A 27,648-nucleotide genomic window follows, 5' to 3' on the forward strand; every position below is an offset into this window, starting at 1 on the left:
CTCGGAGTAGGCTTCCCAAAGATCTCCTCCAAATCCCTTATGGAAAAGCCTTTCTCTCTCTCTCTCTCTCTCTCACACACACACACACACACACACACCCGCTCTAAATAAAGGCATTTTCCTCGGGGTTCAACACCAGAGCGCCAGCCTAGGTGTTTTTGTTTGTGGAATTGGGAAGCAGTGTGCTGGAGACAACTCTAGGTTCCGGGTGAACCCGGCGCCTCCCTCCGGGCCTCAGTTCCGGGAAGGACAGTCAGCCGCAGCAGCTGGACCCGCCCAGACTCTCGAGAGCACCTGAGTCGTGAGTGGCGACGGGGGGGGCGGGGCGGGTCGAAAGCCTCCGCTTGGCTCAGCCCCCACCCCTCGTGGCGGCGGCCCAGCAGGCGGAAGGGAAGATGATTGACTGAGCGGCTCGGCGGCTAGGGCGTCGCAGAGAGAGGGTAGAAGAGGGGACGACTGAGCTTTCCCCTTAAACTGGTTGGGTTGGGCCTCGGGAACAGCCTTCCCCAGGCCTATTGGCCGCCCTGAACGGGTTGTTATGGTAACAAATGACAGACCGGTGCCTTATGAATCGGCCAATGAGACGGGCCGTCTTTTCCACCCCACTTCTGAGCAGTAGGTGTTGCGAAAGCCCGGGTAGGATCCCGAGAAGAAGGTGGTGTCAGAACGTTCAGCGGAAGGGCCGGGGGCGGGGCTGGCGACCTGGCAGGGCGAGCCAATCACGCCTGGCTTTATCAACGGCCCCGCCCCTTTACCGCACATTTCCCCTCCCCTAGCTCATTTCGCACGACGCAGCGGTTGGGAGCACAGACATTTTCGGAGCTGGAGCCGCCACTGCCGCCGCCATTTTGTGTCTGTGGAGAAAGAAGATTCGGTGGCGGCTGGAAGTGGACGGAGATCACCCGTGAGACGGCGGCGTTTCATACCCGAGGTTCCCCCCGTGTCGTCCCCCAACCCCCCTCCGCGGTCAGCATGTGGTGAAGCCGGAGCCGCGAGACCCGGGGAGAGGAAGAGGAGTCGGAAGGGAGGCGGGGTATCGAGAGCGGCTTCAGCTTCAGCTGCGGCGGACCTCGGAGGGGGGCCGCGGCGCAATGTCAGAGCAGACGCCGGCCGAGGCCGGTACTGCGGGGGCCCGGGAGGACGCCTGTCGGGATTATCAGTCATCACTCGAAGACCTGACCTTCAATAGCAAACCGCACATCAATATGCTGACCATTCTAGCCGAGGAGAACCTGCCCTTCGCCAAGGAGATCGTCTCTCTCATCGAGGCCCAAACCGCCAAGGTTTTTATTACACCCCGCAGCCTCCTATTCTTCTAATACTCCCTGATTTTAGTGTCAGCCTCATCCCAGGTCTCGCTTCTATCCAAAGGGGGACGGTGTTCCTCCTCTCCAACCCTACCCCCTCCAACTCAGGCTCGGTCTCTGGCCCAGGCTTCGAGCGTGGGCCTCTCTTGGGGGGAGGGAGTGGGGAGGATAAAGGGTGGAGTCCCACTTCCGCTTACCAGCTCCCTATTTAGGCCACCGCATCGTGTATCCCGCCGCACACGCTTTGAATAGAGCCCTTCGGGGAGGGGGAGAATTAAAGGCAGTTCGTGGTGTGGGGAAGTAAGAGTTAAAACCATTTGAACCCCCTGGGATGGTGGGGAGTGGTTCTCCCCCCGTCCCCCCGCCCCGAACTCTTTTGGGTAACTGTGCTCTGTGGGTTGGAAGGAGGTGAAGGGGGACCTGGGAGCGAGCTGTTGGGGGGTGGGAGTAGGGCCTTGGCCCCGAGTGGAGCAGCCGCCTGTTAGGAGTCCAACATGGCGCCTGAAAAGCACATGATGCGAAAGGGAAGAGAGGAGAATCCATTCCCTGCCAGCCAGGCAGCTGCTCACACCCGTCAGCCCCATTTTGGGGTGGGGGCGGCTAGATATAATTTGTATTCTCCTATCGGAGGGTCTCATTTGCCCCCAGATACGGGAAATTGGGGTTGAGGGTGGGGTTGGAGGGGGTGGGGAGGAGATCTTATCCAACCTGTAGGTGGAGAACTGGCCCACTGGGTAACAAGTACTTGTAGTTTGTTTTTGAAAAGTTCAGTTCCTCCTCCTCTTCCTTTTCTCTTTTTTTCCTCCCTTCCTTCCCTGAAAGTGAAGACGTGCTTTGCTTCACCCCTTGACAGCAGTGGTCCTCTGCCACCCTATATTTCCCTGTAGTCCTCCTCTTCTGTGGATTCATGTGGGAGCGATTTGTCATTTAAGTAAAGTTACTGTTAAACTTAGTTATCGTAATGAGTTTTAATAGCTTCCCAGTACTACGTTTTAAGTTATTTTTGAAGCTTGTACTTATGGTTTAGCTTTTTTCTAGTTGTTAGTGATTGAAATGATCAGGATGAGCCTCCTTTTAGCAGAGTGAACCCCTTTTAAAAGGCCACTTTAACAACAACCACCAATATATTGTTTAGAGGCGCTTTCTGTCTAGTGTAAAACTGAGTGGTCTGACTTTAATAAATGGTTTTGAAATGTGTGACTGGTATAAAATTTGTGAATAAAACATATAAAATATGTATTTGTCTTTTTTATTTACCTTTGTAAGGTGTAGAATTTGTTTCCAAGACTTATTTTTATCTACGTGGTTGTGTGTTTTAAACAAAAGTCTTTAAGTGACTTGGGTTCATTCTTCTTTAGGTTCCATCCACTCTTTTGGGTAAATCTGTTCACAAGATACACGGTTTCAGGTGGTCCTTTCATACCTTAAAGAGGACAAAAAGTAAGGTTTTTCTTTTTTTTTTTTTTAGGGCCCAACAAGTTTGTCATGCTCAGTCTGACAGCTAAAATACAAGTCCTTATTCACCTTTTCCTGTGAATGTCTGTGTGAAACAGCTATTGTTCTTTTTTTAAAGTATGAGATTTTAAAAGGAAGCATTCCTCATACTCAACATCCTTTTTATTGATACAACAAACATGTTGGACATGAAATCTTAGTTTTGCCTTGTCGAAGGCTTAACATTAAATGCCTTTTAAAAAAAAAAACAAAAATGCACTTGCGTTTTTTAAAAAAATAACATTGATTTTTAAAAATTCTACCTAGTATTTTTGGGGTTTACTAATATTCCACAGAGCCTAATATTTAGCAGCTCAGGTTGTCACTCAAAGAACCATTTCCTTGCTGGTTTTTAATGGATCCAGAAGACTTTCAGAAGTGAAAATTAAATGCTGAATATAGTGCCCACATTAAAATTTGTATTTGTGTGTGGCTACACAGAGTGGTGAAAATAGATGGACTATTTGCTGATGAAAGACAGCTGAAATTTTTTTGGCACACGTTTCCTGGTTATTTTTGTAAAGCCAGATTGAGGAAAAGATGTAACAGTCACTTTGGGGAAATAATTTAATGGGGTTGGGGTTGAGGGTGAGGGGAGGGCTTTTCTGTCATTTGGTAGCAAACTGGCTTGGTTTTGTGTTTCTGGAGGTGAATGTTTGTGTCCTTATCCTCTAGCGTTTCAGCATTTTACTAAACTTAAGGATTCACACTTACTTGACTCCTTCCATGAGGCAGTAGTAGCAAAAAAATACTACATATAAGAATTCACTTGTACAATAAAAAGTTAGCCTACTGAACAGATTTTGGTTTTAAAGAGAGCCTGTTTATCTTCATAAGTACAACAATGACTAAAATGGTATAAAACATGACATGGTAAGATAAAGACACAGCAATAAAGCAGTTGACGTGTTGGTACTTAATAGTTTACCCACATGCAATAGCCTTGTGAAACCCTTTTATTAGTACTGTAAAAGAAAACTTTCATACAGAGTTACTCAAAGGTTTCCTTAGTCAACTTTGGTTGTTATCAGAAGCAAGAGCACTTCCACACACTTGTATGGGCAATTGGTTTTGTGAAATAATGGTGGCATTGTGTACTGCAGAACTGTGAGCTTACCCTGGCTACAGGTAGCTGTGGGTAAGTGTTGTTCAGGGTTAAGATTCCTATACACGTGGGAAGGGTAAATGGGGATAATTTTTGTTTTCGTTTTTAAATCGTGGGTACTCCTGTGGAGTGGGAGTTAACACTTAGTTTATGTGGTGTGTCTTAATGCTCCTCAACAAGTCTGTGAACCTGCTGATGCTTTCTGGAAACTTGCTGTGCCTTCTAAAAGCCAGTGATGGGTAGGCGTTACAGTTGAGCTGGGGCAACATTTCTTTGCTTTGGAAAGGGCCGCCTGTATCGGCATCATCACACTGGCCCTGCACAAATTTAGAACTCCTGGTTTGTGCGTGTCAGAGGAAAAATATTTCGACGGAGAGTCTGTGCTGTGAAGAAAATCTTCAGGACAAATCCTGGTTTCCAGAGTCAAGTTCAACCTGATTTACATGACTCAGCGGCTGCTCCATCCAGTTTTCCTTGTATCAGTAACAGCTTGCACTTTCCTGCATGTTCATGTGCAAGTTTAAAAGTGTTTTTTTTGCCATTAACTTCATATGTGAAGTGTACTTAATTTCTTTTGTTCATTGGATTATAGAGAAGTAATCCTAATGATTTTACAGGTAACAAAAGGTTCATAGACTTTAACATATAAAATATGCCTATGGAAATTAGGGTTTCTGCCAGAAGTCTGAAAACTTTTTTTCATAGAGTCTAGGTACATCATCATAAGTTAATGTGGGTCACAAAGCTTACACTTGGATTACAGAAAATATCCTCCCCCTTTTTTTGTCACTTAAAACACAGTTTTGTTTTGTTTTTTAACTATACAAACCTGAAATTCCATTGAGTGTTAAATGAGGGTACTAGAGACTATGTTTTTTCTTTCCGGTAATTCTGAGCTTATTTTGTATGCTCAACTAAAGATCATTGTAAGAGGTGAGACCTTGAACACTTAAATTTCATAAAGGTTAATATTGATTCAGAAGTATTTAATATCAACAAAATATTGAGGTCTGTATTGTACGTTAAACGCTCACTTTTAAAAGTAGTTCTTTGTTGGCAATTCATTGTACTAAACTTTTCAGTTTCTTTTTATTACTTCAGGCTCCCTCCTCAGAGAAGCTTCCTGTTATGTACCTTATGGATTCTATCGTGAAAAATGTTGGAAGAGAGTATCTCACTGCCTTTACTAAAAATCTAGTTGCAACATTTATTTGTGTGTTTGAAAAGGTATATATACATTTAGAAACATTTGAATTTTTAAAACATGTTCCTGATTAAATAAATACTTGCCTTTGTGTTGGGTTTTCTTGGGTGGTGAAATGTTTTATTCTTTTGGGCATTTAACATGCTAAAGTTAGTGTTTCGTATTTAAAGTGGGTTCTAGGTGTTTTACATTATCCATTCAAAAATAGATGTGTTTGCTTTTAGAAGTTCATTTTTTTGATTGACTTTGTTCACTTGAAGATCTGTTTCGTCACTAGAATACGGGCAAAAAGATCTGAAGCTATCAAGAGTACTTCAAATTTCATTGTTTAGGTTTCTGGTGTTAGGATGTTGACTATTTCTGTCTTAAAAAAAAGAAAAAGAAAAAGCATAATCCTAGTGTGTGTCAACCTGTGATGGATGCCTGAAACTTGTGATTTTTTTTTTTTTCTGGAAATGTTTCCTCTTGTTAACTTTGTTCAAGTATATTTTATGTGAATGTTCTAGGTATGTATGAATGGTGGATCAGTGAATTGCTTTAGGTTATTTTGGAAATACTTCCCCCCACCTCTGGCCCCTCTTAGTGTTTAGAAGAAAGGCTTGTTAGTTTCTATACCTAGAGATTGTAAATTCCTTTCATAACATTGTATCTGGTAGTTTGGTTAATACAGTATTATGTTGAGGAAGACAAAGGATTTGCTGAAGTAATTCTCTTTCCTGTCAGGCTTCATCTTTCACACTGATAAAAGGGGCATTTATAAGATATTTGGGTTTAAAGATTGTTTCCTAACAAAAAATTGGTGGTTCTTATATTTTAGTAGATGCACCTGTTGTGTCTCGAGAAATCTTACAGTTGTCAGGCTTGGAGAATTGGGATTATTTTGAAAGAACTCCTCACTATCAGATTTTACTTGTTAGAACAGAAAATGGGTAGTGGCTACTTGAGGAATTTTTTTCCCTTTAAGTTCTTAGAGAAAAGAAATACTGCTAAGTAAGTATATGCAGAAGAAATTTGTAAAGCTGTATTTCAAACTGAATTATGGAGCTTGTTAATAGTGTATTGTAGACTTTTGCTAAATACTGCTTACCTGAGACTCTAGTCTAAGGAGAAGTCAACTTTACATTATGGAAATTGGGGCACTAAACCAATTTCTTGGTTTCAGTTTCAGTATGTTCACATTCATTTGGGTGTTTGGTAGAAAATGTTAACTGACTCTTACTGGGCCTTAACACTGAAGGTGATGAAAATGACCTTGTAGTAAATATTATCTAAAGACTCGAATATAGTCAAGGCTTTATTATTCTAAAGTTAGAACTCTAACTCAGTTTTCCCAAGTGTTAGTTTTCTCTGATGGCTAATTTAAGAAGTATTATTTTTGTTACTATGCCCATCACAAGCATGAGCAGATAAGATATAAAACTAAAGCTCATCAGTAGGTAAGATTTTGTGAATTTCAATTATTCAGGTGCCTTTCACACCACAAATAGCTTGTTCATAGGTACCAGCCATATTGTATTGCAGGAGATTAGTTAGATAGTTTTGTTTAACTTTGTACTAAATGTAAATAACTTAAAAAATTTGTCATCAGATAAACTATTTTCTAGTTGTTATTATATTTTTGTCCAGAGTGAAAGTAACAGTAGGAATACTGTGTCAAACCCTAATATTTGGGAACATTTTGTACTTCTAAAAATTCAGACTCGTCTAATTGCTTTCATGAAGGCTAGGTGATAATGACTTTAATTTTTCTAATTTTTTTGACAGAAATTTCTTTATTAACTTTACATCTGCAAACAAATGTACTTTTAATAAATGATTACTGTTGTATATATTTACGAATTAGTAGTATGTGTGCTATATGTGAAGTAGAACAGAGATTTATGTAGCATTATACTTAATATATAAAACATCCTATAGTAACTTAACAAGCCATAGAATTGTTCTGTTGTTCTAGGTGGATGAAAATACTAGAAAAAGTTTATTTAAATTACGTTCCACCTGGGATGAAATATTCCCTTTGAAGAAACTTTATGCCCTGGATGTCAGAGTCAATTCGTTAGATCCTGCTTGGCCTATTAAACCTCTGCCCCCCAATGTGAATACATCTAGCATCCATGTGAATCCTAAATTTTTAAATAAATCGGTAAGTTTTAACATGAATGGTATATAACTAATATTTTTAACTGTCACATTTTGACTTCTCTAAAAATTTCTTGCCAGATAAAAGTAACAAGAATACCCTGTGCTGAATCAGTTTAATTAAAAAAAAAAAAATTTCCACCTTCAGGTTCACAGTACATTTAAAGTAAATGTTCTCCTTGTTTAGGTTTTACATAACATATTTATTTTGGTTTTTAAATTCCTGAAAATTTTCTGTGTGCTTTTAAACATGATTGGCCGTTTAAGATTATGGATAGTGTTTATTAAGAGAGAAGCTGATAATTTTTAGCTCCCCCCTTAGCTGCTTCCTTTTTAGATGTGATTTTTTTTTTGTAAACAAATTATTTTTTCTTATAGCCTGAAGAGTCTTCAACACCTGGCACAGTGGTCAGTTCCCCTAGCATCTCCACTCCTCCAATTGTTCCGGATATACAAAAGAATCTTACCCAAGAGCAACTAATAAGGCAGCAGTTACTGGCAAAACAAAAGCAGTTGTTAGAACTTCAGCAGAAAAAGCTGGAGCTTGAGCTAGAGCAAGCTAAGGCACAACTGGTAAGTAGAGGAGATTTGGCATTTTGAGTATTTTTAAACCTGTTTTCTGATGGATATGGAATTACTTTGCATTTGAATTGTATTCACATGTTACTTTTATTAATAGTGTAATTTTTCCACTTTTATTTGGCAAATTATGGTGTATTTATTAGACCAAATTTGTATATCCTTATTGTAAAAGTCACTTTAATATAAACTGCACTATTTTCTTTCAAATACTTTTTATTAGATTGCTGTCTTATAAGATAGTCCCTTAGTTCTGTTAAAAATTATATCATGTGGATGTACTGTCAGTTCCAAGATGGTAGGTGTGTTGTGGCAGATGTTTTTGCCTAGTCTTTAATATTTAATGAGCTTATGTTTCATGAGCAGAAATCCTTAGCAGTTTCCTTAGAAGGCTATAAAAAAAAAAGCCATCACAAAATTAAGGAGGCCAGGAAGATTATGTATTTCTGTGCATGAATAACCTTATATTAAGCTATTTTACTTAATTACTTAGCACTTGACCTTATTTGAGAGTGAGGAAGTACAGGAAGGCAGAATTTTATGAGTGCATTATCAGTGCCACTTTGAGAGGAACTAAATTTTATGCCTTAGAATTTACCTGGAAAGACTTGGATGCTTGTGCAGCTGGAGTGCAGTGATTTATTTAGTAGTTTCTTAATATCAGTGTGGCCCAGAATTCTGAATAATTAGGAAGAGGGAGGATTTTTTTTTTCATTCTACCTAGAAGTTATAAAACCCCAAAGTAGAGGATTAGTAAGAAATAACAGGCCACATAAATATTGTATATGACCTTTCTCCTTTCATTTTAATCTCCACTTAAATACTAGAAGTATACACTATAAATATGGTATTGAATAAATGGATTTATTGAATAAAGCATTATATTCCTTAGTTTTCGGTTTCTTGACAAATAATCTGAATGTTTTACAGTTGTAACATGAACGTTTATCTTGTATTTCAGGCAGTTTCTCTTAGTGTTCAGCAGGAGACATCCAACTTAGGTCCTGGAACTGCACCATCCAAATTACATGTTTCACAAATTCCCCCTATAGCAGTTAAAGCTCCCCATCAGGTTCCTGTGCAACCTGAGAAAAGTCGTCCAGGTCCATCCTTACAAATCCAAGATATGAAAGGAACTAACCGGGATCCCCGTCTTAATAGGTTGAGTCAACATTCTTCTCATGGAAAAGATCAGAGTCACAGGAAGGAATTCCTAATGAACACATTGAACCAGTCTGATATTAAGACAAGTAAAACTGTACCCTCTGAAAAACTAAATTCATCCAAGCAAGAAAAAAGTAAATCAGGTGAAAAAATAACCAAGAAAGAACTTGACCAATTAGATTCTAAATCCAAATCTAAATCTAAATCACCATCACCTTTGAAAAACAAATTATCCCACACGAAAGACTTGAAAAGTCAAGAATCTGAAAGTGCAAGGGTGTCTGATATGAGCAAGAGAGATCCAAGATTAAAAAAACATCTTCAGGATAAGACTGATAGCAAAGATGATGATCTAAAAGAGAAGAGAAAAACTGCAGAAAAAAAGGATAAAGATGAACACATGAAATCATCTGAACACAGACTGGTGGGAAGTAGAAATAAAATCATAAATGGCATTGTACAAAAACAGGATACAGTAACGGAAGAATCAGAAAAACTGGGGACAAAACCAGGGAGATCGAGTACTAGAAAGCGATCAAGATCACGATCACCCAAGTCTCGATCACCGATTATACATTCTCCCAAGAGAAGAGACAGGCGGTCACCCAAACGAAGGCAAAGGAGTATGTCTCCAACCTCAACACCCAAAGCTGGGAAGATTCGCCAGTCAGGAGTTAAGCAGTCACATATGGAAGAGTTTACACCACCTTCCAGGGAAGAAAGAAATGCGAAGAGAAGTACTAAACAGGATGTTCGAGATCCGAGGCGAATAAAAAAGACTGAAGAGGAACGACCACAAGAAACTGCAAATCAGCATTCTACCAAGTCAGGCACTGAACCAAAGGAAAATGTAGAAAATTGGCAAAGTTCCAAGTCTACCAAAAGATGGAAATCTGGTTGGGAAGAAAATAAAAGGTAGGTTGTTAACATTTTTAATCGAGTAGAATAATGTGTACATTTAAAAATACAGTGTTGATTTAAAAATTGGATAATGTTTATTGGGTGATATAATTAGTACTTTTTTCCCCCGTTTAATTCTTAAAACCCTGTGGGTTAAGTACCATTATTATTGCTGTTTTACATATAAGGAAACTGAAGTTTAGAAAGGTTAACTAATCTGCCTAAGGTGGCACATCCAGGACATGCAAGAATCAGAATTCATATCTGATTTTCCTGACTTCAAATCTTGTGCTCTTAATCTTTAAATTAACTTTTATGGTTACATATATTCATTTTAACCAGATCCTATTAAGGATCTTTAAATATGGTCCTGAGTATTTAAAAATTTTTTATGATGTAACATACTTGCTTTTATGGTTTCAGTTTACAACAGGGTGATGAACATAGTAAAGCTCCTCATCTAAGGCATAGGGAGAGCTGGTCAAGCACTAAAGGAATCTTGTCACCTCGAGCTCCAAAACAGCAGCATCGATTAAGCGTAGATGCCAATCTTCAGATTCCTAAAGAGTTAACTCTTGCAAGCAAAAGAGAATTACTTCAAAAGGTAGCTACTGTGCTCCCATGTAGTCATTATTCTCCTTTTGTCTATAAGTTTTTTTGTAAGTACTTTTTATATTTAAAATATTGATTTCCTTTTATCACCCCTATGCAGACGAGTGAACGTTTAGCATCTGGTGAAATTACACAGGAAGAGTTCCTTGTTGTTGTGCATCAAATTCGACAGCTATTTCAGTATCAAGAAGGTAAACATAGATGCAATGTACGGGATAGTCCTACAGAAGAAAATAAAGGTGGATTAAAAAAGAAACCTCTCTTAACTGATGCTGAATTAACCTACTATGAACATAAAGCAAAACTGAAAAGGACACAGGTTCAGCATTCATTTCCAAGACTTGATCTCTTAGATCCTGATATTTTTGACTACCCTTTGACTGATGCCTTGTTGTCTGGAATAGAATGTGAGCCATCCAAAAGTAAACATGCAAGTAGGAATAGTGGAGCACAGTTTGACAGAAAAGAACAATTTAGTGAAAGAGCAAGACGTCTTTCTCCTATATCTGGGAGTCGTACTTATGCTGAGAATCTTTCACCCCATGAGGGCCGGAGAAGACATGACGAGCAAGTCTCTGCTAAAGGTAGAAAAAGTTAAATCAGATTATGCCTATTGAATCACACAGCAGTGAAGGGAAAATGAACAAGCTAAGTGGGGATGGATTTTTGTGACTGTTCAGACTTCTGTTTTGTCGTTGTTTGTTTTGTTGCGGTTTTTTCCCTCAAAGGGAAGGGAAGGGAGCTGATATTTATAAGGTCAACCGTGTGTTAGGTACTTTACTAGGTTCTTTATATATGTAATCTGATTTAATCCTCACAATGACCTAATGAAATATATATTATCCCCATTTTACAGATAGGAAACAAGACCAGAGAGGTTAAATAACTTGCTCTCAAAGTCAAATAATTAGTAAATTGACTGAATGGGTGTTTTTTTTACCCAGGTGTATCTGACTCTAGAGGGCATTCTCTTACCTGCTGCTTGTTGCTGTCTTTTTCCCTCCCCTCTCATAAAGTGAGATAGTTACGGATGTTTTTGAATAAACATTTATAAGAATATACGAAGAATATTTTAGGATAATTTGATATAAATTATCAGATTCAGGGAAAATAATTTTTTTTTCTTTTTAAAAGGTGTACGAGAAGAACAGAGATCACCATTCAATGATCGTTTTCCACTTAAGCGACCTAGATATGAAGATTCAGATAAACCATTTGTAGATAGCCCAGCATCACGATTCGCCGGCCTTGATACAAATCAGCGACTTACGGCTTTAGCTGAAGATAGACCATTATACGATGGACCTAGTAGGCCATCAGTAGCGAGAGATGGCCCAACCAAGATGATTTTTGAAGGACCTAATAAATTAAGCCCTAGAATTGATGGACCTCCTACACCAGGTTCCCTTCGGTTTGATGGGTCACCGGCACAGATGGGGGGAGGTGGCCCTTTGAGATTTGAAGGACCACAAGGCCAGTTAGGAGGTGGGTGTCCTTTGAGATTTGAAGGTCCTCCGGGACCAGTAGGGACACCTCTGCGGTTTGAGGGGCCTATTGGTCAAGCAGGAGGAGGTGGTTTTCGGTTTGAAGGTTCCCCTGGTCTGAGGTTTGAGGGATCTGCAGGTGGTTTGCGATTTGAAGGACCAGGGGCCCAGCCTGTGGGTAGTCTCAGGTTTGAGGGACACCGGGGTCAACCTGTGGGTGGTCTGAGGTTTGAGGGACCTCATGGTCAGCCTGTAGGTGGACTTAGATTTGATAATCCCCGAGGTCAGCCTGTAGGTGGACTTAGATTTGAGGGAGGTCATGGTCCATCAGGAGCTGCAATTAGGTTTGATGGACCTCATGGTCAGCCATCAGGTGGGATCAGATTTGAGGGCCCATTGCTACAGCAAGGAGTTGGGATGAGGTTTGAGGGCCCCCATGGTCAGTCAGTAGCTGGTATGAGATTTGAAGGACAACATAATCAACTTGGTGGGAACCTTAGGTTCGAGGGTCCACATGGTCAGCCAGGGGTTGGGATCAGGTTTGAAGGACCTTTAGTCCAACAAGGAGGTGGAATGAGGTTTGAGGGTCCTTCTGTACCAGGAGGCGGCCTGAGAATCGAAGGACCTCTGGGCCAAGGTGGTCCAAGATTTGAAGGTTGTCATGCTTTAAGGTTTGATGGGCAGCCAGGTCAGCCATCACTCTTGCCAAGATTTGATGGATTACATGGTCAGCCAGGTCCTAGATTTGAAAGAACTGGTCAGCCAGGCCCACAGAGATTTGATGGACCACCTGGACAGCAGGTTCAACCAAGATTTGATGGTGTACCTCAAAGATTTGATGGTCCACAACACCAGCAAGCATCAAGGTTTGATATTCCTCTTGGTCTTCAAGGCACACGATTTGACAATCATCCTTCACAAAGGCTTGAATCAGTATCTTTCAATCAGACTGGCCCATATAATGATCCACCTGGCAATGCTTTTAATGCCCCATCCCAAGGACTGCCGTTCCAAAGACATGAACAAATATTTGATTCACCTCAAGGACCAAATTTTAATGGACCACATGGTCCTGGAAACCAGAGTTTCTCGAATCCCCTTAACAGAGCTTCTGGACACTATTTTGATGAGAAGAATCTTCAGAGCTCTCAATTTGGAAACTTTGGCAATTTACCTGCTCCAATAACAGTAGGAAATATTCAGGCATCTCAACAGGTAAGTCTGTTATAGTTATTCTAAAAGTATATTGTATGCAGATATGAACCATTTTTAATGTTTCTAGTGTTTGAGGAAGGTTTTCAGGATATAGTTTATTCTATAGTTTGGAAAGGATTTTTTAAAATTTAATTTTTTTAGTAAGTTTTTGGGGGGGGGGCAGTTTTTAATGTACTTCAAAACCCCACCTGCTAGGAAAGTGAGATGAGAGTCTTCTGGGGCTGAAATTTGCAGTTTAAATCCAAAATTGATCTTAGTTCTTCCAGGATGTAGAGAACCCTCTCAATCTCAATCTCCACCCCACCCCCCACCCCCCAACAAATCTTTTCTTTTTTAATAGACTTTATTTTTTAGAGTAGTTTAGGCTCACAGCAAAATTGAGCTATGAGGTATAGGGATTTCCCATATACCCCTTGCCTTCACATATGCATAGCCTCCTCTTATGGTTTTTTGTTTTGTGGGTTTTTTTGTTTTGTTTTGTTTTTGGCTTCAAAGGTATTAAAGTATAATACAGTTGTGTGTATTTCACAGACCTCTGCTACATTGTACAACTTTTGAGTCTTGATGAGCTTTATAGTAATCATAGAGCTGATTTTATAGACTGTTCTTTGATTAAGAACTTCCTTAGCCTGAGTTAACAAACAAACAAGAAAATCAAATTGCCTATGCTTTTACAGTCTGTAATTCTTTTTCTTCCTCTCTTCCTACTTTTCACCACCTTTCCGCCATTCCAGTCAACTGCAGTTGTTTGATGTTAACTTGTTCTGCATACATTTTAAAATGCTTATTGAAATAGTGTTAAAGCAATATGCTTATAATTTGTGATTAATTCAGTTGATATTAATGACTACTTTTACTTGCCTGCTGAAATTCTCCTGGGCTAAATTTACTTTTTTCCAGGTAGTGACACTTTCTTACTAGGACAGATTTATTTTATGCCAGTAACATTGCATGGAAGAAAGTGTAAAACAAGAAGAAAGGTTTTAAAAGCATGTTAGAAGCATTACTGATAGAAAGCAGCCTTCTGTCCATATCCAGTGGTTTGGGAAAACAATTGGCCTCCTTAGTTAGACTTATACTCTATTGTATGTTTTTAAGAGAAATGATACTCTTAATTGACAAGATACTCTAGAATGGGACTTGAATTAGTCTTGTTCCTACATTATACAGAATTGATGGGGTTTTTATTACGCATACATACCACTGAAGGTTCACACAGGATACTGAAGAAGGCTTATAAATGGACATTTGTTTACATAGTAGCAATATGTAGAAGTCCTACCTCATTCTTGACTACAAATACAATAATTGTATGCCTGTACTGTACTTGTTTCATGACTTTTATTTTTTAACATTCCCTTAACATCTTTTACAGTCTACTTTGTAACTCAGTTTGATGGCTAACAGAATGATCATAAAGGAGTTCAGATTGCTAATTAAAGCAGGCTTTTGACATCTGTGTAAAGGAGTTAGGTCACGAGTTCTGGCCTCAGCTTTGCTGTTTACTGGCCATTATGATTGTGTATAGATCACATGGCTGGATGTCAGATTTCTATTTGTAAAATAAGAGAAAACACTGGCAAGGTAAAGTGATTTGTGTAAGGTCATACAGCTAGTTTTTGGCTACCTTATGTTTGCATGGTATCTTAAACTTTTCAAAGAACCTTCACATCCATTATCTTATAATTCTGTGAAAAATATAAGGGAAGGTCTTATTGTTCCTTTTTATAGAAAGCCTAGAAGTGAAGTGACCTAGTCAGGTTACACTTGTAAATCTTTATTATCATAAACAGGCCTCATGATATCTGTGAATATATTAACGTAATTTGAATGTTAAAGTTTTACTTAAAAATATAGAAAAGATGTTCTTAAAACCAAGATTTCTTTTAAAGGTTCTGACTGGTGTTGCTCAGCCAGTAGCATTTGGCCAAGGACAACAATTTTTGCCAGTTCATCCACAAAATCCTGGAGCATTTGTTCAGAATCCTTCAGGTATGTACTTTCTGAACTTTGTGTTTTTCGAAAGACAATTATTGTTTGATTGAGTAGCTACCTTGTCAATTTTAGAAAATGACAATTTTGAGAGGACATATGCAATTTAGAGAAATTTAATCTGACTGGAATGTTTTGTTTTCTTTCTGAGTTTGCTTACATTGTTGATGTATATTCACACTAATCCCCTTTACAAGTAGAGATGGTTAGCCAGGACTTGTAGACCACAAAAAAGAGGGAAGGAGACCTAGTAGGTGGAAGCTAGAGGGTAGGGTAGGAATGTGACATTTGTGTTGAGGTAAAATGAAGTCAGTGACAAACCTCAGAAATATCAGTTACTTGATACTTTGAAGTTTTGTTTTGTGTGTGTGTGATGATCCAATAAACATTAAGTGAATACTGCAGACATCACCTTATAAGCTGATTCATTCATATGTCTTTATGGGCACTCAAGTAATAATTGTACACAACATGTTAAAAGGATTTCCTAGCTAGATGCCCATGATAAGCATCTATGGGGTGAGGCTTAACAATATTGTTATGGATACAATAACAATAGTAGATACGTGGGCTTTAAAAATAAGTTTTAGGGAATTCCCTTGTGGTCCAGTGGTTAGGACTGCATACTTTCACTGCTGAAGGGCCCGGGTTCAATCCCTGGTTGGGGAACTAAGATCCCTCAAGCCGTGCTGTGCAGGCAAAAAAAAAAAAGTTTTAGTTTTAATATGTGAAAAATGAGAAGTATATAAATTATAATTACCGGAAAGTCAATATATTGAGAGCTAACTCAACCAAATTGTTGTGGTACTTGCTTTATTTCTGAATCATTAAAACAGCCATCTTCAGAAACATGCTGTGGCATGGCTCTATTAAGTTTACAAATTTAGAGTTTTCCAAAAGTTCTGAAGTAACTAGGGAAGTCCTAGCATTAAGTATTAAACTGTATCATCACAGGAAGCTCACTCAATTAATTTGAAAACGTTTTGTTTTTAATTGCTAGATTGACAATTAGGATTAGTATTCTTCTTATTTTTTGTTTTCACTATAATGAAAAGGGAAGGAAAGTACTGAATATTTGGGGTCTAAAGTCAGAAGACCAGGGTTAGAATCTCCACTCTGCTACTTTACAGGTAGGTGGAGTATAAGCAAATATCCTCTCTAGGGTTCAGTTTTTTCCTCTGCAGATAGCATATGATAAAAGTCAGGATTTGCTGGGGAATTTTTTTTTTTTCCCAGAGAATCAAATGAGATAGTATATGCAAAAGTACCATGTAACTTGTGAAGTGCTATATTGGTGTGTTCTCCTTTAGAACTCAGTTTTTCTTGTAGAGTAGAGGATTTGTTGTATTGGAGTTGGTAGCTTGAGATAGCGTGCAGCAGCTGCAAATTTTGCTCTTTTTTGTATGAGATAATATACAAAACCTGCATGTTTTCTTTTGCTTTTACAACCTTGGGGTGCTTATGTATACAAGGCATAGCAATGTCACAGAGGAAATCACATCTTATTTCCTGGGTTGGAGGTTATTAAATGAGATGTTAGATACGCCTTCCTTCTTCAAGTTTTACTTAAAGAGATATGAAAAGTATTTAGTGTTCAGTATTTGGCTTCTGTAAGGTTTTTTCTCAAAATTTAAAGTGAAAACACTCTTTTCCTAGTAGTAAATATACTCATGTTCATTTATTCATCCAAACAAATACTGATCATTTGCTATATTCTAGGCATTGTGCTAGGATGACTTTAATAAGGTTTATCCTTCTAAGGGCTTTATAATGTAGCAGGATCTATGGACTTTTTTTTTTTTTTCCCTCTAAATAGCTGTTCAGACTTCCCTAGTGGTCCAGTGGTTAAGACTCTGTGCTCCCAGTGCAGGGGGCCCAGCTTCGATCCCTGGTCAGGGAACTAGATCCTGCATGCCACATCTAAGAGCTGGCACAGCCAAATAAATTAAAAGAAAGAAAAAAATTAAACAGCTGTTCACTTGGTTGATAAGTTAGACACCATCATTGGGTACCTGAGTATGAAATTCCAAACCTGTTCTGAGAATCACCTCTTATTCCTGTTTATAAATGCATAGAAAATCAAATACAATCTGAAAGTGTCTTAAGCTTTTTTTGTGTTTCATGCAGCTCAGAGTATTATTTTATTTATTTATTTTTTAAGTCTTTATTGGAGTATAATTGCTTTGCAATGATGTGTTAGTTTCTGCTGTACAACAAAGTTAATCAGCTATATGTATGTGTATATCCCCATAACCCCTCCCTCTTGAGCCTCCCTCCCCACCCTCCCTATCTCACCCCTCTAGGTCTTCACAACGCATCAAGCTGATCTCCCTGTGCTATGCAGCAGCTTCTCACTAGCCAGCCATTTTACATTTGGTAGTGTATATATGTCACTGCTACTCTCTCACTTCGTCCCAGCTTCCCCTTCCCACCCTGTCTTCAAGTCCATTCTCCACGTCTGTGTCTTCATTCCTGTCTTCATTCCAATTCCACTAGGTTCATCAGTACTGTTTTTTTAGATTCCATCTATGTGCGTTAGCATATGGTATTTATTTTTCTCTTTCTGACTTACTTCACTCTGTATGACAGGCTCTAAGTCCATCCGTCTCGTTACAAATAACTCAATTTTGTTCCCTCTTATGGCTGAGTAATATTCCATTGTATATATGTGCCACATCTTCTTTATCCATTCATCTGTCGATGGACATTTAGGTTGCTTCCATGTCCTGGCTATTGTAAATAGTGCTGCAATGAACATTGTGGTACATGTTTCTTTTTGAATTATGGTTTTCTCAGGGTATATGCCCAGTAGTGGGATTGCTGGGTCATATGGTAATTCTATTTTTAGTTTTTTAAGGAACCTCCATACTGTCCTCCATAGTGGCTGTATCAATTTACATTCCCACCAACAGTGCAAGAGGGTTCCCTTTTCACCACACCCTCTCCAGCATTTATTGTTTGTAGATTTTTTTTGGTGATGGCTATTCTGACTGGTGTGAGGTGATATACCTCATTGTGATTTTGATTTGTGCTTCTCTAATGATTAGTGATGTTGAGCATCTTTTCATGTGTTTGTTGGCAATCTGTATGTCTTCTTTGGAGAAATGTCTATTTAGGTCTTCCAACCATTTTTGGATTGGGTTGTTTGTTTTTTGATACTGCGCTGCTTGAGCTGCTTCTGTATTTTGGAGTTTAATCCTTTGTCAGTTGCTTTGTTTGCAGATATTTTCTCCCATTCTGAGGGTTGTCTTTTTGTCTTGTTTATGGTTTCCTTTGCTGTGCAAAAGCTTTTAAGTGTCATTAGGTCCCATTTGTTTATTTTTGTTTTTATTTCCATTATTCTAGGAGGCTTTTTTTTTTTTTTCATTTTTTTCTCTGTGTGGTTTTTTAAAATTATATAAGTTATAAGTATACAATACAGTGATTCACAATTTTTAAAGCTTTTGCTCCGTTTATAGTTACTATAAAATATTGACTATATTCCCTGTGTTACACAGTATATCATTGAGTTTATTTTATACCTAATAGTTTGTACCTCTTAATCCCTTACCCCTATATTTATATTGCTCCTACCTTCTTCCCTCTTCCCACTGGTAACCACTAGTATGTTCTTGTTCTCTGTGTGTCTACCTCTTTTTTGTAATATTCGCTAGTTTGTTGTATTTTTTAGATTCCATGTCTAAGTGATATCGTACAGTATTTGTCTTTCTCTGTCTTATTTCACTTTGACTGTTTTTCTTTAAACAAATATTATATATACTGCCAAACACCTCAGTGCTTTACAAATATTAATTCATTTAATCCTCATAACAACCGTAGGTAGGAACAATTATTATTACCCTTTTACAGGTAAAGAGAACAGACACAGATAAGTAACTTGATCATGTCACACAACTAGAAAGTGGAATTTCTAGTTAGAATCCCAGGAGTCTGGTTCCATAGTTCATGCTCTTTTTTTTTTTTTTTCATAGTTCATGCTCTTGATCACTAAACTTGGCTGCTGGAAGACATGTGATTAGCTAGTTAGGATTCTTAGACATATAAATAGCTAATTCTAATGAAAGGTAAATGTTAAACTATTGTGTGAAGTGGCTGTTGTAATTGACCGTTGAGGTTGATTTATTCATTCATGTAGTCAAACATTTCATTTCAACAGACATTAATTAGCCTATTGTATACAAGGCACTGTGCTAAGTGTAAAGAGTATGCAATGGTTAAGGGCAGAAATTATGTATTGTATTGTGGATGCAAATTGAATTTCTGCTATTAAGAGGAATTTTTAGTGATTCAGAACTTTTTTCTAGAGGTGTGGTAAGTAAGATGCATAGTAGTGACATACAAATATATTAAAATACTGTTTTTATAGTTGAGTTAAAGAATTGTAATTTTTAAATTAGTGCTTAGCAAAATATGGAATTGGATTGATTCCTCACCAGTGAGCTTAAGGAGAAGATTGTTATCCTTGTTTCATTTATTCAGATTTTTGAAGCTTTAGTAAGCATGACACCTTTTCAGCAATAGCCTGAACTGCGTTGCAAGGGCAGTAATTCAGCAAAGGTCAGAGGGGCAGGTATATTCTGAGCCACAGGGCTCACCTCCCTGTGTTAGTTCCCCTGGGTAGTTATGAGAAGGTGGGGGAGCTGGTGGGCTGGGCAGGAGTACTTCCATTTAGGCTCTGGGTATTTTTTTCCCCTAGAAATCTGTGCTAAGAGATGGTAGCCTACTTCATCTATGCAAAACGACCTTTCCCAATATGGTTAGGTGAAGAATAGAGAATTGGAAGGGTGAAAAGTTGGACCTAGAGGTGTGGTGCTGCATTGCATAGAAGGGAGCATGAAGCTCTCTGCCCTCAGTATTCTGCTTTTCTTTGGCATGGATTTAATTGGGCAACAGTGGGTAATACTGGTTTTTTAAGATAACATGTATGTCCGTATAAAGTATTAGTGGTTTCAGTATTCGTCTTAGAATATATTTTTAAGAGGTCATGGTTTGCTGACATAAATGCAAAGTTCACTTTTGGGAGCTTTTGGTAGTTACACTGATCTTAACAAGGTTTTATTAAGTTTAATGTTGATAGGATATCTTGAAGAAAACTTTAAAAATCCTTAGTATAATTTGCATCTTTAAGTTCTACTTTTAAGAGTGTTATTTTTTTAAAGGTACCCTTCCTAAGGCATATCCTGATAATCATCTCAGTCAGGTGGATGTAAATGAATTGTTTTCAAAACTGCTAAAAACAGGAATTCTCAAATTGTCCCAGCCTGATTCAGCTACAGCACGTAAGTATGGTTCTGTAATTCATCTACACAAAGCTTTATTAAGTTATAAAGATGTATGATATGATACAATGATGTGTTCTATGATAAAAGTTCTTACAGTGATTGAATTCTTAGGTATACTTATATAACTGGTTTATAATGAAATTAAAAAAAATTTTCTAACAAGGAACTGTTACCTTTATAGTGGACATTGTTTCAGTTAACTAACATTCCTGCAAACACCATGTGCAGACTTTTTCTAGTTATTCTGTATTATTTTAGCTTATAAAAAATAATTAGAATGTTGATGAATTTCATGAAGATTGACTTTTAAGAGACCAGACCTTATATCACTTATCAAAATAAAGAATTGTATTAGGTTCCTTGGCCAGTAAACCTAAGATCAGGAGCACTGAATAGGCAAGATGGGGCTCTCCATATGCTTCTAACACTATAGTGTTCCCCTGTAAAGAATACATGGAAACTGGTTTTTAGATATTTGTTGTGTTTCTTTTCAATTGAAGAAGTAAATGAAGTTGCTGCTCAGCCCCCTGCTGAGGAGGAAGAAGATCAAAGTGAAGATCAAGACGTTCCAGATCTTACCAATTTTACAATTGAAGAATTGAAACAGTATGTAATCTAATTTTCTAAGGTAAAAGGGACGGTGACTTTAATAACAGTGGATATTATCACTAGTGCTATTCGTCTTACCCCTCTCACTGTTTTTAAAATTTAGGAAGCCTGTTTTCCCTTTTTTAATGTGGTAAAATATACATAACATAAACTTAAGGAAGCCTGTTATCTTCTTTTCAAATATGTTTGCTGCACAAGTATTTAGGCCAAAAGTCTATCCCCAAATTTCTGTTTTTTATTATCTCTGTTTAGTATAGCAAGTATAGGGAGTTTAAGGATTAGGTGTTAGTAATCACTCATGTCTTCCTTTTTATCTCTATTTTCTCTTAATCATCACTGTTTTTTCTGTATTGATATTCTCATGCTTTTGAAGTTAAGAAAATGAGGTTTTTGTAGTCTAGTATTTAAAAAATTAAAAATTTTTTCATTTTATAGAAAATACAAATGAATAAAGTCAAGAAAATAAAATTACCTACAATTTCCACTTTACTGATAACCAGTGTTAACATTTGGTGCATATATTTTCATAAATTTTTATTGCCTTTATTATATAAAAAACATTTACAGTTGCTTTATGGATCCATTATATTGTTATGAGTACTTTTAAAAATAATAGAACAGCTAATGGGTTTCATCTTTTTTTTTTTAATTGAAGCATAATTTATTTACAGTGTGTTAGTTTCAGGTATACAGCAAAGTGATTGTTTTATATATATATATATAATATATATAAATATATACGTTTTCAGATTCTTTTATTATAAAACACTGAGTGTAGTCCCCTGTGCTATACGGGTTTCACCCTTTTAAAGGCAATTTTTTTCAAAGTGATACTTTTCACATAGTTAAAACTTTATAATGAAAGTCTTACAGTAAAGGCTTATAATAAAAGATGGCATGCCTTTTTCCTAGTACTACTTTTTACCTGAAGGCAACCATTTCTTAACTCTTTTATCTATGGTTCTTGGCATTTACTTCTTTATTTCTTAAAAGATACATAGTTTTCTGATTTATTACATTTCTTGATTTATCCCATTTAGACAATTTATTGACTTCCTGAAAGTGAAGATTTAGGTAGCTCTTTTACTGTCCTCCCAACTCTTAGTTATAAAGCCATTTCTCATTAAATTTTTATTCAGTATTAATATTTTGACTCTAAATATTTTGTTTTCTGGTATACAAAGTACTATGTACTGTGCTTTGCTTTATTCTACTATTTTAAAAAAATTTCTGGAGTTAATAACTGCCCTGTTTGTTCACTTACTTATTCTGCATACGTATTTCTTTCCAGATAGGGAGCCCAGAATTTAAAAGAACTGATTATTGCTGACTTCAGTTTCCCACTAGTCTTCTACTTTTTCTTTTTAGTTACCCATACTATTATTATTTCTTCTGTACCTCTTTCACTGTTCTTTAGACCAGGGTGGGACAGTTGAGTTATTTAAAACCGCGAAGATCTGGAGAGGTGAAATCTAATTGTTCTGCCATATCCACCCTGATATTGACATTAATCTAAGAACAGGCCAACTATTGCCTTATTAGATAGCAGATGATCATTCCATTATTAGCTAGAAGGAAATAAGTAACTGGGCCAGGCCTATTGATAAGAGGGTAGACACCATGTTCCAAAATTAACCAAAGTTAAGGTAAAGAGAGTCACTGACACTAGAGAATATTATTGATCTTTGAATATTAATTCTTCCAGCCAACTGTTGGCTGAAACATTATTTTGTCACATAATAATGGCTTCACCATTATCAAAATACAGAAAACCGAAGTACTTATAACTGCCTTTTTTTTTTTAAGGCCATTAAGTCAGCCACAGTATCAAAACTAAAGATTATTTCTGTATTTTACAAAACAGACGTTATGATAGTGTTATAAATCGACTGTATACTGGTATTCAGTGTTACTCTTGTGGAATGAGGTTTACAACATCACAGACAGATGTATATGCAGATCACTTGGACTGGCATTATCGACAAAATAGAACTGAAAAAGATGTAAGCAGAAAAGTCACTCATAGACGTTGGTACTACAGTTTAACAGTAAGTAATTCATGTGCCTCTGAACTATCTTTTAGCCTTTAAATTATATCATTCAAAAGTATATTAGTTTAAGTAATTGCTGAGCACTAACTAGTGAATTTTTTGAATAAAATTTGACCCTTAGAATATAAAAGGTTTTTTTTAATTAAAAAAAATTTGAAGAGTATGTATTTGCTTTTTGTTGAAATTAAGAGTAGAACACAGGTTTCTTCTAGTTCTAAAATTCCAAGGTTCTATGACTGATTTTTTTTTGGTAAAATATTGTGCATGAAATTTATCTTATTTACATTAGTAGTTGTAACTCTAGAGTTAAAGGAATGTTAACGTTAAGATCTTAATTATTCATTAGTTGCTTTATGTTGTCTATTAGTTATGGGGCTCAAAGAGATGGTATAATTCTAAATAATCAATATTAAAGCATATTGTAGAAGAAAGTACCCTTAACGTTTAAATGGCATTATATTGAAGGTGTTCAGTAAGAGTCTAGAAACAAATGAATATACTCTTTTTAAATTAACTCTTTTTAAGGACTGGATAGAATTTGAGGAAATAGCTGATCTGGAAGAACGTGCAAAGAGCCAGTTTTTTGAAAAGGTGCACGAAGAAGTCGTGCTCAAAACTCAGGAGGCTGCTAAAGAAAAGGAGTTCCAAAGTGTACCTGCTGGACCAGCAGGAGCAGTTGAGGTAAAAGAAAAATGTTCAATTTTCTACCTCTGGTCATGCCTTTCACTTCCTTTAAGTAAATAATCATAAATATAACTTTATTTACATCCCTCTTTTAATGATTTTGAGACTTCTCGTAAGCTTTACTCTTCAATGTTATTCTTGTGATCTGGCTTCGGGTTTCATAACCACTGTAGTTATTACATATTTATCTGTGACCAAGATCTGTGAAATGTTAACTATTTTTGCATGGAAGAATGCGAAATCCTTAGATCTTACTTTGTATTATATATTTGAACATTGTTTAAATTTTCACAAAACTCTTAAATTCCTTTCTCCACTTAACAAAATGTTTCTGTATTTTCACTTAATGGCATTAAGTGTGTTCTATTATGTAAACTTCATTTTTATATGGTTCTATTTTAGAGTTGTGAAATTTGTCAAGAACAATTTGAACAGTACTGGGATGAAGAAGAGGAGGAGTGGCATTTAAAAAATGCTATTCGAGTAGATGGAAAGGTAATTTTCAGCTCTTTATGAAGTACTTTAAAAGGAAGTATTAAGATTTTTTTTTTTTAATTTTTATAGGGGTAGCTTACTACTTTGAAAGAAAAGTGTTAATTGTATTTTTATTTTGGTTTTTAATAAAAATGGTATTTCTAAGGTATTGGACTTTAGAGAGTCAGAGTGTGTGAGTTGGAAGGCATTTTAGCAATCATCTGGTCCTGTACTCATTTTATAAAAAAGGTTGCATAACTAGTTAATGATAAATCCAGGACTAGATCTTCTGAGTCTAGTTAGTCTTCTTTCTGCCTAACCACACTATTTTGATTCTGAATTTATATTTCATCATCAAAACTGTTTCTGTCTTAACATACCATGTTATCTACTTAAATATATAAAGGAAGTTTTAAGGGAAATCAGGATGAAAATTTTGTTTTTATCCGTTTTTGTGACCAAATGATTTTTGTTGCCTTTTCAAAGATAGTTTATCTCTGGTTTTAAATTTAAAAAGAAAATCATACCAGAATAGTCCATTAGAAATGAATATGCATGTGAATACTTACTTACTTTTTTGTTTTTGCTTTAGATTTATCATCCATCATGTTATGAAGATTATCAAAATGTAAGTTCTTTTTGGTTACTGTTTGTTCTCCTTTACATTGATAAATTTTATTTTCAGTTATTTTTTGCATCTGGGCAACATTTTTATTTTAATTTTGATGTGTTGAGCTGTCTTAGTTTTGATGTAGCATTTAGGTTGTTCATTAAATATTGGTGCTAGATTGATAGGGTCTGATTTAAATTTTGAAATTTTTGTATCATTCCTTGTATTCTCTTCATTTGAATCTTGATGATGTCTTCTACTAGAGTACTAGGCCTAGAGAATGAGAAGGTTCACGATGGGAATAATTTTCTAAAAGTTATGGGTAGCATTTACTGCTTACTCTACTCGGCCATGTAATATAGGAATAATTTTTAAATTATCATACATGAAATGCAAAAAAAAATCAGTCTCTTGACCTTGGAAATTCAAATTTTCATATTTGTAGAGTGACCATTTTTTTTAAACCAAACAGTGGAACATCTTAACTTTCAAATAATATTTGTTTCACAAGTTCAAGGGGCAGTTTGGAAGATATACTTAGGTCATCAAAAGACTAGACTTTGTAGGATGTTTTGATGGTTTTGAGGTATTTTTAAAAAATCCTTAGGGTATTTGAAATTAGGAGCAACAAATCCCAGGATATATGTAGGGGGTTATATTGGGATTAAAATATAGAAACGTGTCTAATCAGTGAATCAGCTTCTTTTGTCGTTAAATTTGTTACTGCTTTTCTTACCATAGCTCATTGCTGAGCACATATCAAATGCTCAATATACATTTTATTTATTTGTATTTATTTTATTTATTTGGTTGTGCTAGGTCTTAGTTGAGGCAGGTGGTCTCCTTCATTGCAGCATGTGTGCTCCTTCATTGTGGCATGTGTGCTCCTTCATTGAGCCAGCAGGCTCCTTAGTTGCAGCTCGCTGGCTCCTTAGTTGTGGCATGCTAACTCTTAGTTGCGGCATGCGTGTGGGATCTAGTTCCCTGACCAGGGATCGAACCCGGGCCCCCTGCATTGGGAGTGCAGAGTCTTAACCACTGCGCCACCAGGGAAGTCCCTCAATATACATTTTATTAATTGGCTGCCGTTATGGCATGTTTTGTGGGAAAGCAGGGTTTTCAATTGCATTTGGTATATATTTATTTCTTTGCCCATACAAGGGTCTTATAAAACTAAATGTCATTTAATGTGATATTTGTGAACTTCAATCAGTACTTAAAGGGTTTTTCATTTTGTAGACATCTTCATTTGATTGTACACCATCTCCCAGCAAGACACCAGTTGAAAATCCCTTGAACATTATGTTGAACATTGTCAAAAACGAATTGCAGGAACCCTGTGAAAGTCCCAAAGTTAAGGAAGAACGGATTGATACTCCACCAGCTTGTACAGAGGAAAGCATAGCAACAGCCACTGAAATTAAAACAGAAAATGACACAGTCGAGTCAGTTTAAGTAAAATGAGAAAGGTATGTTTTTCTTTTTTTTAAAAAAAAAAAAAAAAAAAGCTGCTGTTGAAATCTAGAAGGTGAAGAATTTTTTATGTATATATAGACATATCTATATAAATTGTCTAGCTGAGGCGGGGCCTTCAGCTATCATTTGGTTAATAAATACATTTTAGTATTTGCATTTCCTACTGCCTGCACAGTTTCAGGTGCTTGTTGTGTGAAAGTTCTGTAGATGTGTGCAAATTTAACAAAATGAAATTGTATGTGTAAAAATGTATGATTTTCACTTGTGAAACTGTAAATTATAAATAAAAAATATTTTTGCTATCCATGGAGTGTAATATTTATGCACACCATCAAATAAAGACAGTGTTTCTGTACTTTTTATTGGGTGAAAATGGAATTAAACAGCAATTTCAACATGAGATTTTTTTCCAGCAGCTTCCCATGATTAAAGAAGCAAAGTCTGAGTTAGTTTTATCCTTCAGAGGGGGGTTGTGAGAGCACTGCAGGACTTTTCTCAAATTGAAAAGCCAGATTTGAAAAAAATTTTTAAATGAAATAGGACATATTTGCATATATATATATCTCCAGCTATAGAGAACCATCCAGATGTCCATTTTTGAAAAGTATCTAATGAAGCAACTTTTATTCTTGAACTTGGACACTGATGCCATCAAATGATTAACAAATATATTTAAGTACTAAAGGTGATTTTTTTTTTTAAATGACATTTTTCAAATTTGTCAGATAACTTAATGCAGATGAACATATTTCTATTTTAAGTTACAGGGGAATCTGTAAGAATGTTAATTTGAAACATGGTTAACCTTTTTTCCTTTGTTGGTTTTGACTGAATTAGATGGATGCCATGAGATGTTAATATTCATACATGTAATAAATAGAATGATGAAGAAACTCCAGTTTGTATCTCTTTATTTCTTAAGTGCCTTTAGAAAGTGACTTCTTTTTCCTATGTCTTTCATCACTCTGTTCTTTAAAACATGAATGAGGCACCTGCTATGAGCCAGGCACTCTCAGATGCAAGATTAATCTTTTCTGCCATCTGTTGGAGGAGATAGGCATATAAAACAATGAAATGTGTTGAGCACTTACTATATGGTAGGCATTCGCAAACTCTTTACAATATGTTTCCTCTGATACTTACAAATAATTCTAAATGGTAGATGGTATCCCCAGTTTACAGATGAAATTGAATCATTCACTTACAAAATTGTAGAACAAGGATGAGAACCTGGCTTTGCTTCATTTCATTACATAGTATTTCTGCA

General features: G+C 36.7%; 1 protein-coding gene across 2 annotated transcripts; it reads left to right on the forward strand.

Annotated features, from left to right (window-relative positions):
* The first annotated feature begins 165 nt into the window (after nt 1–165).
* Nucleotides 166–27,274, forward strand: PCF11 (PCF11 cleavage and polyadenylation factor subunit). Of its 2 annotated transcripts, none has more exons than XM_057552512.1 (17): nt 166–301; nt 777–1,283; nt 5,008–5,133; nt 7,065–7,253; nt 7,628–7,822; nt 8,790–9,907; nt 10,316–10,496; nt 10,605–11,088; nt 11,639–13,203; nt 15,096–15,195; nt 20,355–20,474; nt 20,978–21,083; nt 22,951–23,134; nt 23,663–23,818; nt 24,224–24,316; nt 24,888–24,923; nt 26,145–27,274. In XM_057552512.1, the coding sequence occupies exons 2-17, from the start codon at nt 1,092–1,094 to the stop codon at nt 26,358–26,360; spliced, it is 5,061 nt and encodes a 1,686-aa protein (XP_057408495.1). In that variant the 5' UTR covers nt 166–301; nt 777–1,091; the 3' UTR covers nt 26,361–27,274. The 2 variants fall into 2 exon arrangements, with proteins under 2 accessions (XP_057408495.1, XP_057408496.1); XM_057552513.1 differs by having other exon boundaries at nt 167–301; nt 10,605–10,695.
* The last annotated feature ends 374 nt before the right edge of the window (nt 27,275–27,648 follow it).

The sequence above is a fragment of the Balaenoptera acutorostrata genome, chromosome 9 (genome assembly GCF_949987535.1).
Source record: "Balaenoptera acutorostrata chromosome 9, mBalAcu1.1, whole genome shotgun sequence".
Lineage (NCBI taxonomy): Eukaryota > Metazoa > Chordata > Mammalia > Artiodactyla > Balaenopteridae > Balaenoptera > Balaenoptera acutorostrata.

What these genes read in the sequence shown, in the direction of transcription:
- PCF11 (XM_057552512.1), top strand. Translation starts at nt 1,092, where the DNA reads ATGTCAGAGCAGACGCCGGCCGAGGCCGGTACTGCGGGGGCCCGGGAG. An exon ending in CTAAATTTTTAAATAAATCG is followed by an intron (nt 7,254 to 7,627) that starts GTAAGTTTTAAC and finishes TTTTTCTTATAG; the next exon opens with CCTGAAGAGTCTTCAACACC. An exon ending in GCCTGATTCAGCTACAGCAC is followed by an intron (nt 20,475 to 20,977) that starts GTAAGTATGGTT and finishes TTTCAATTGAAG; the next exon opens with AAGTAAATGAAGTTGCTGCT.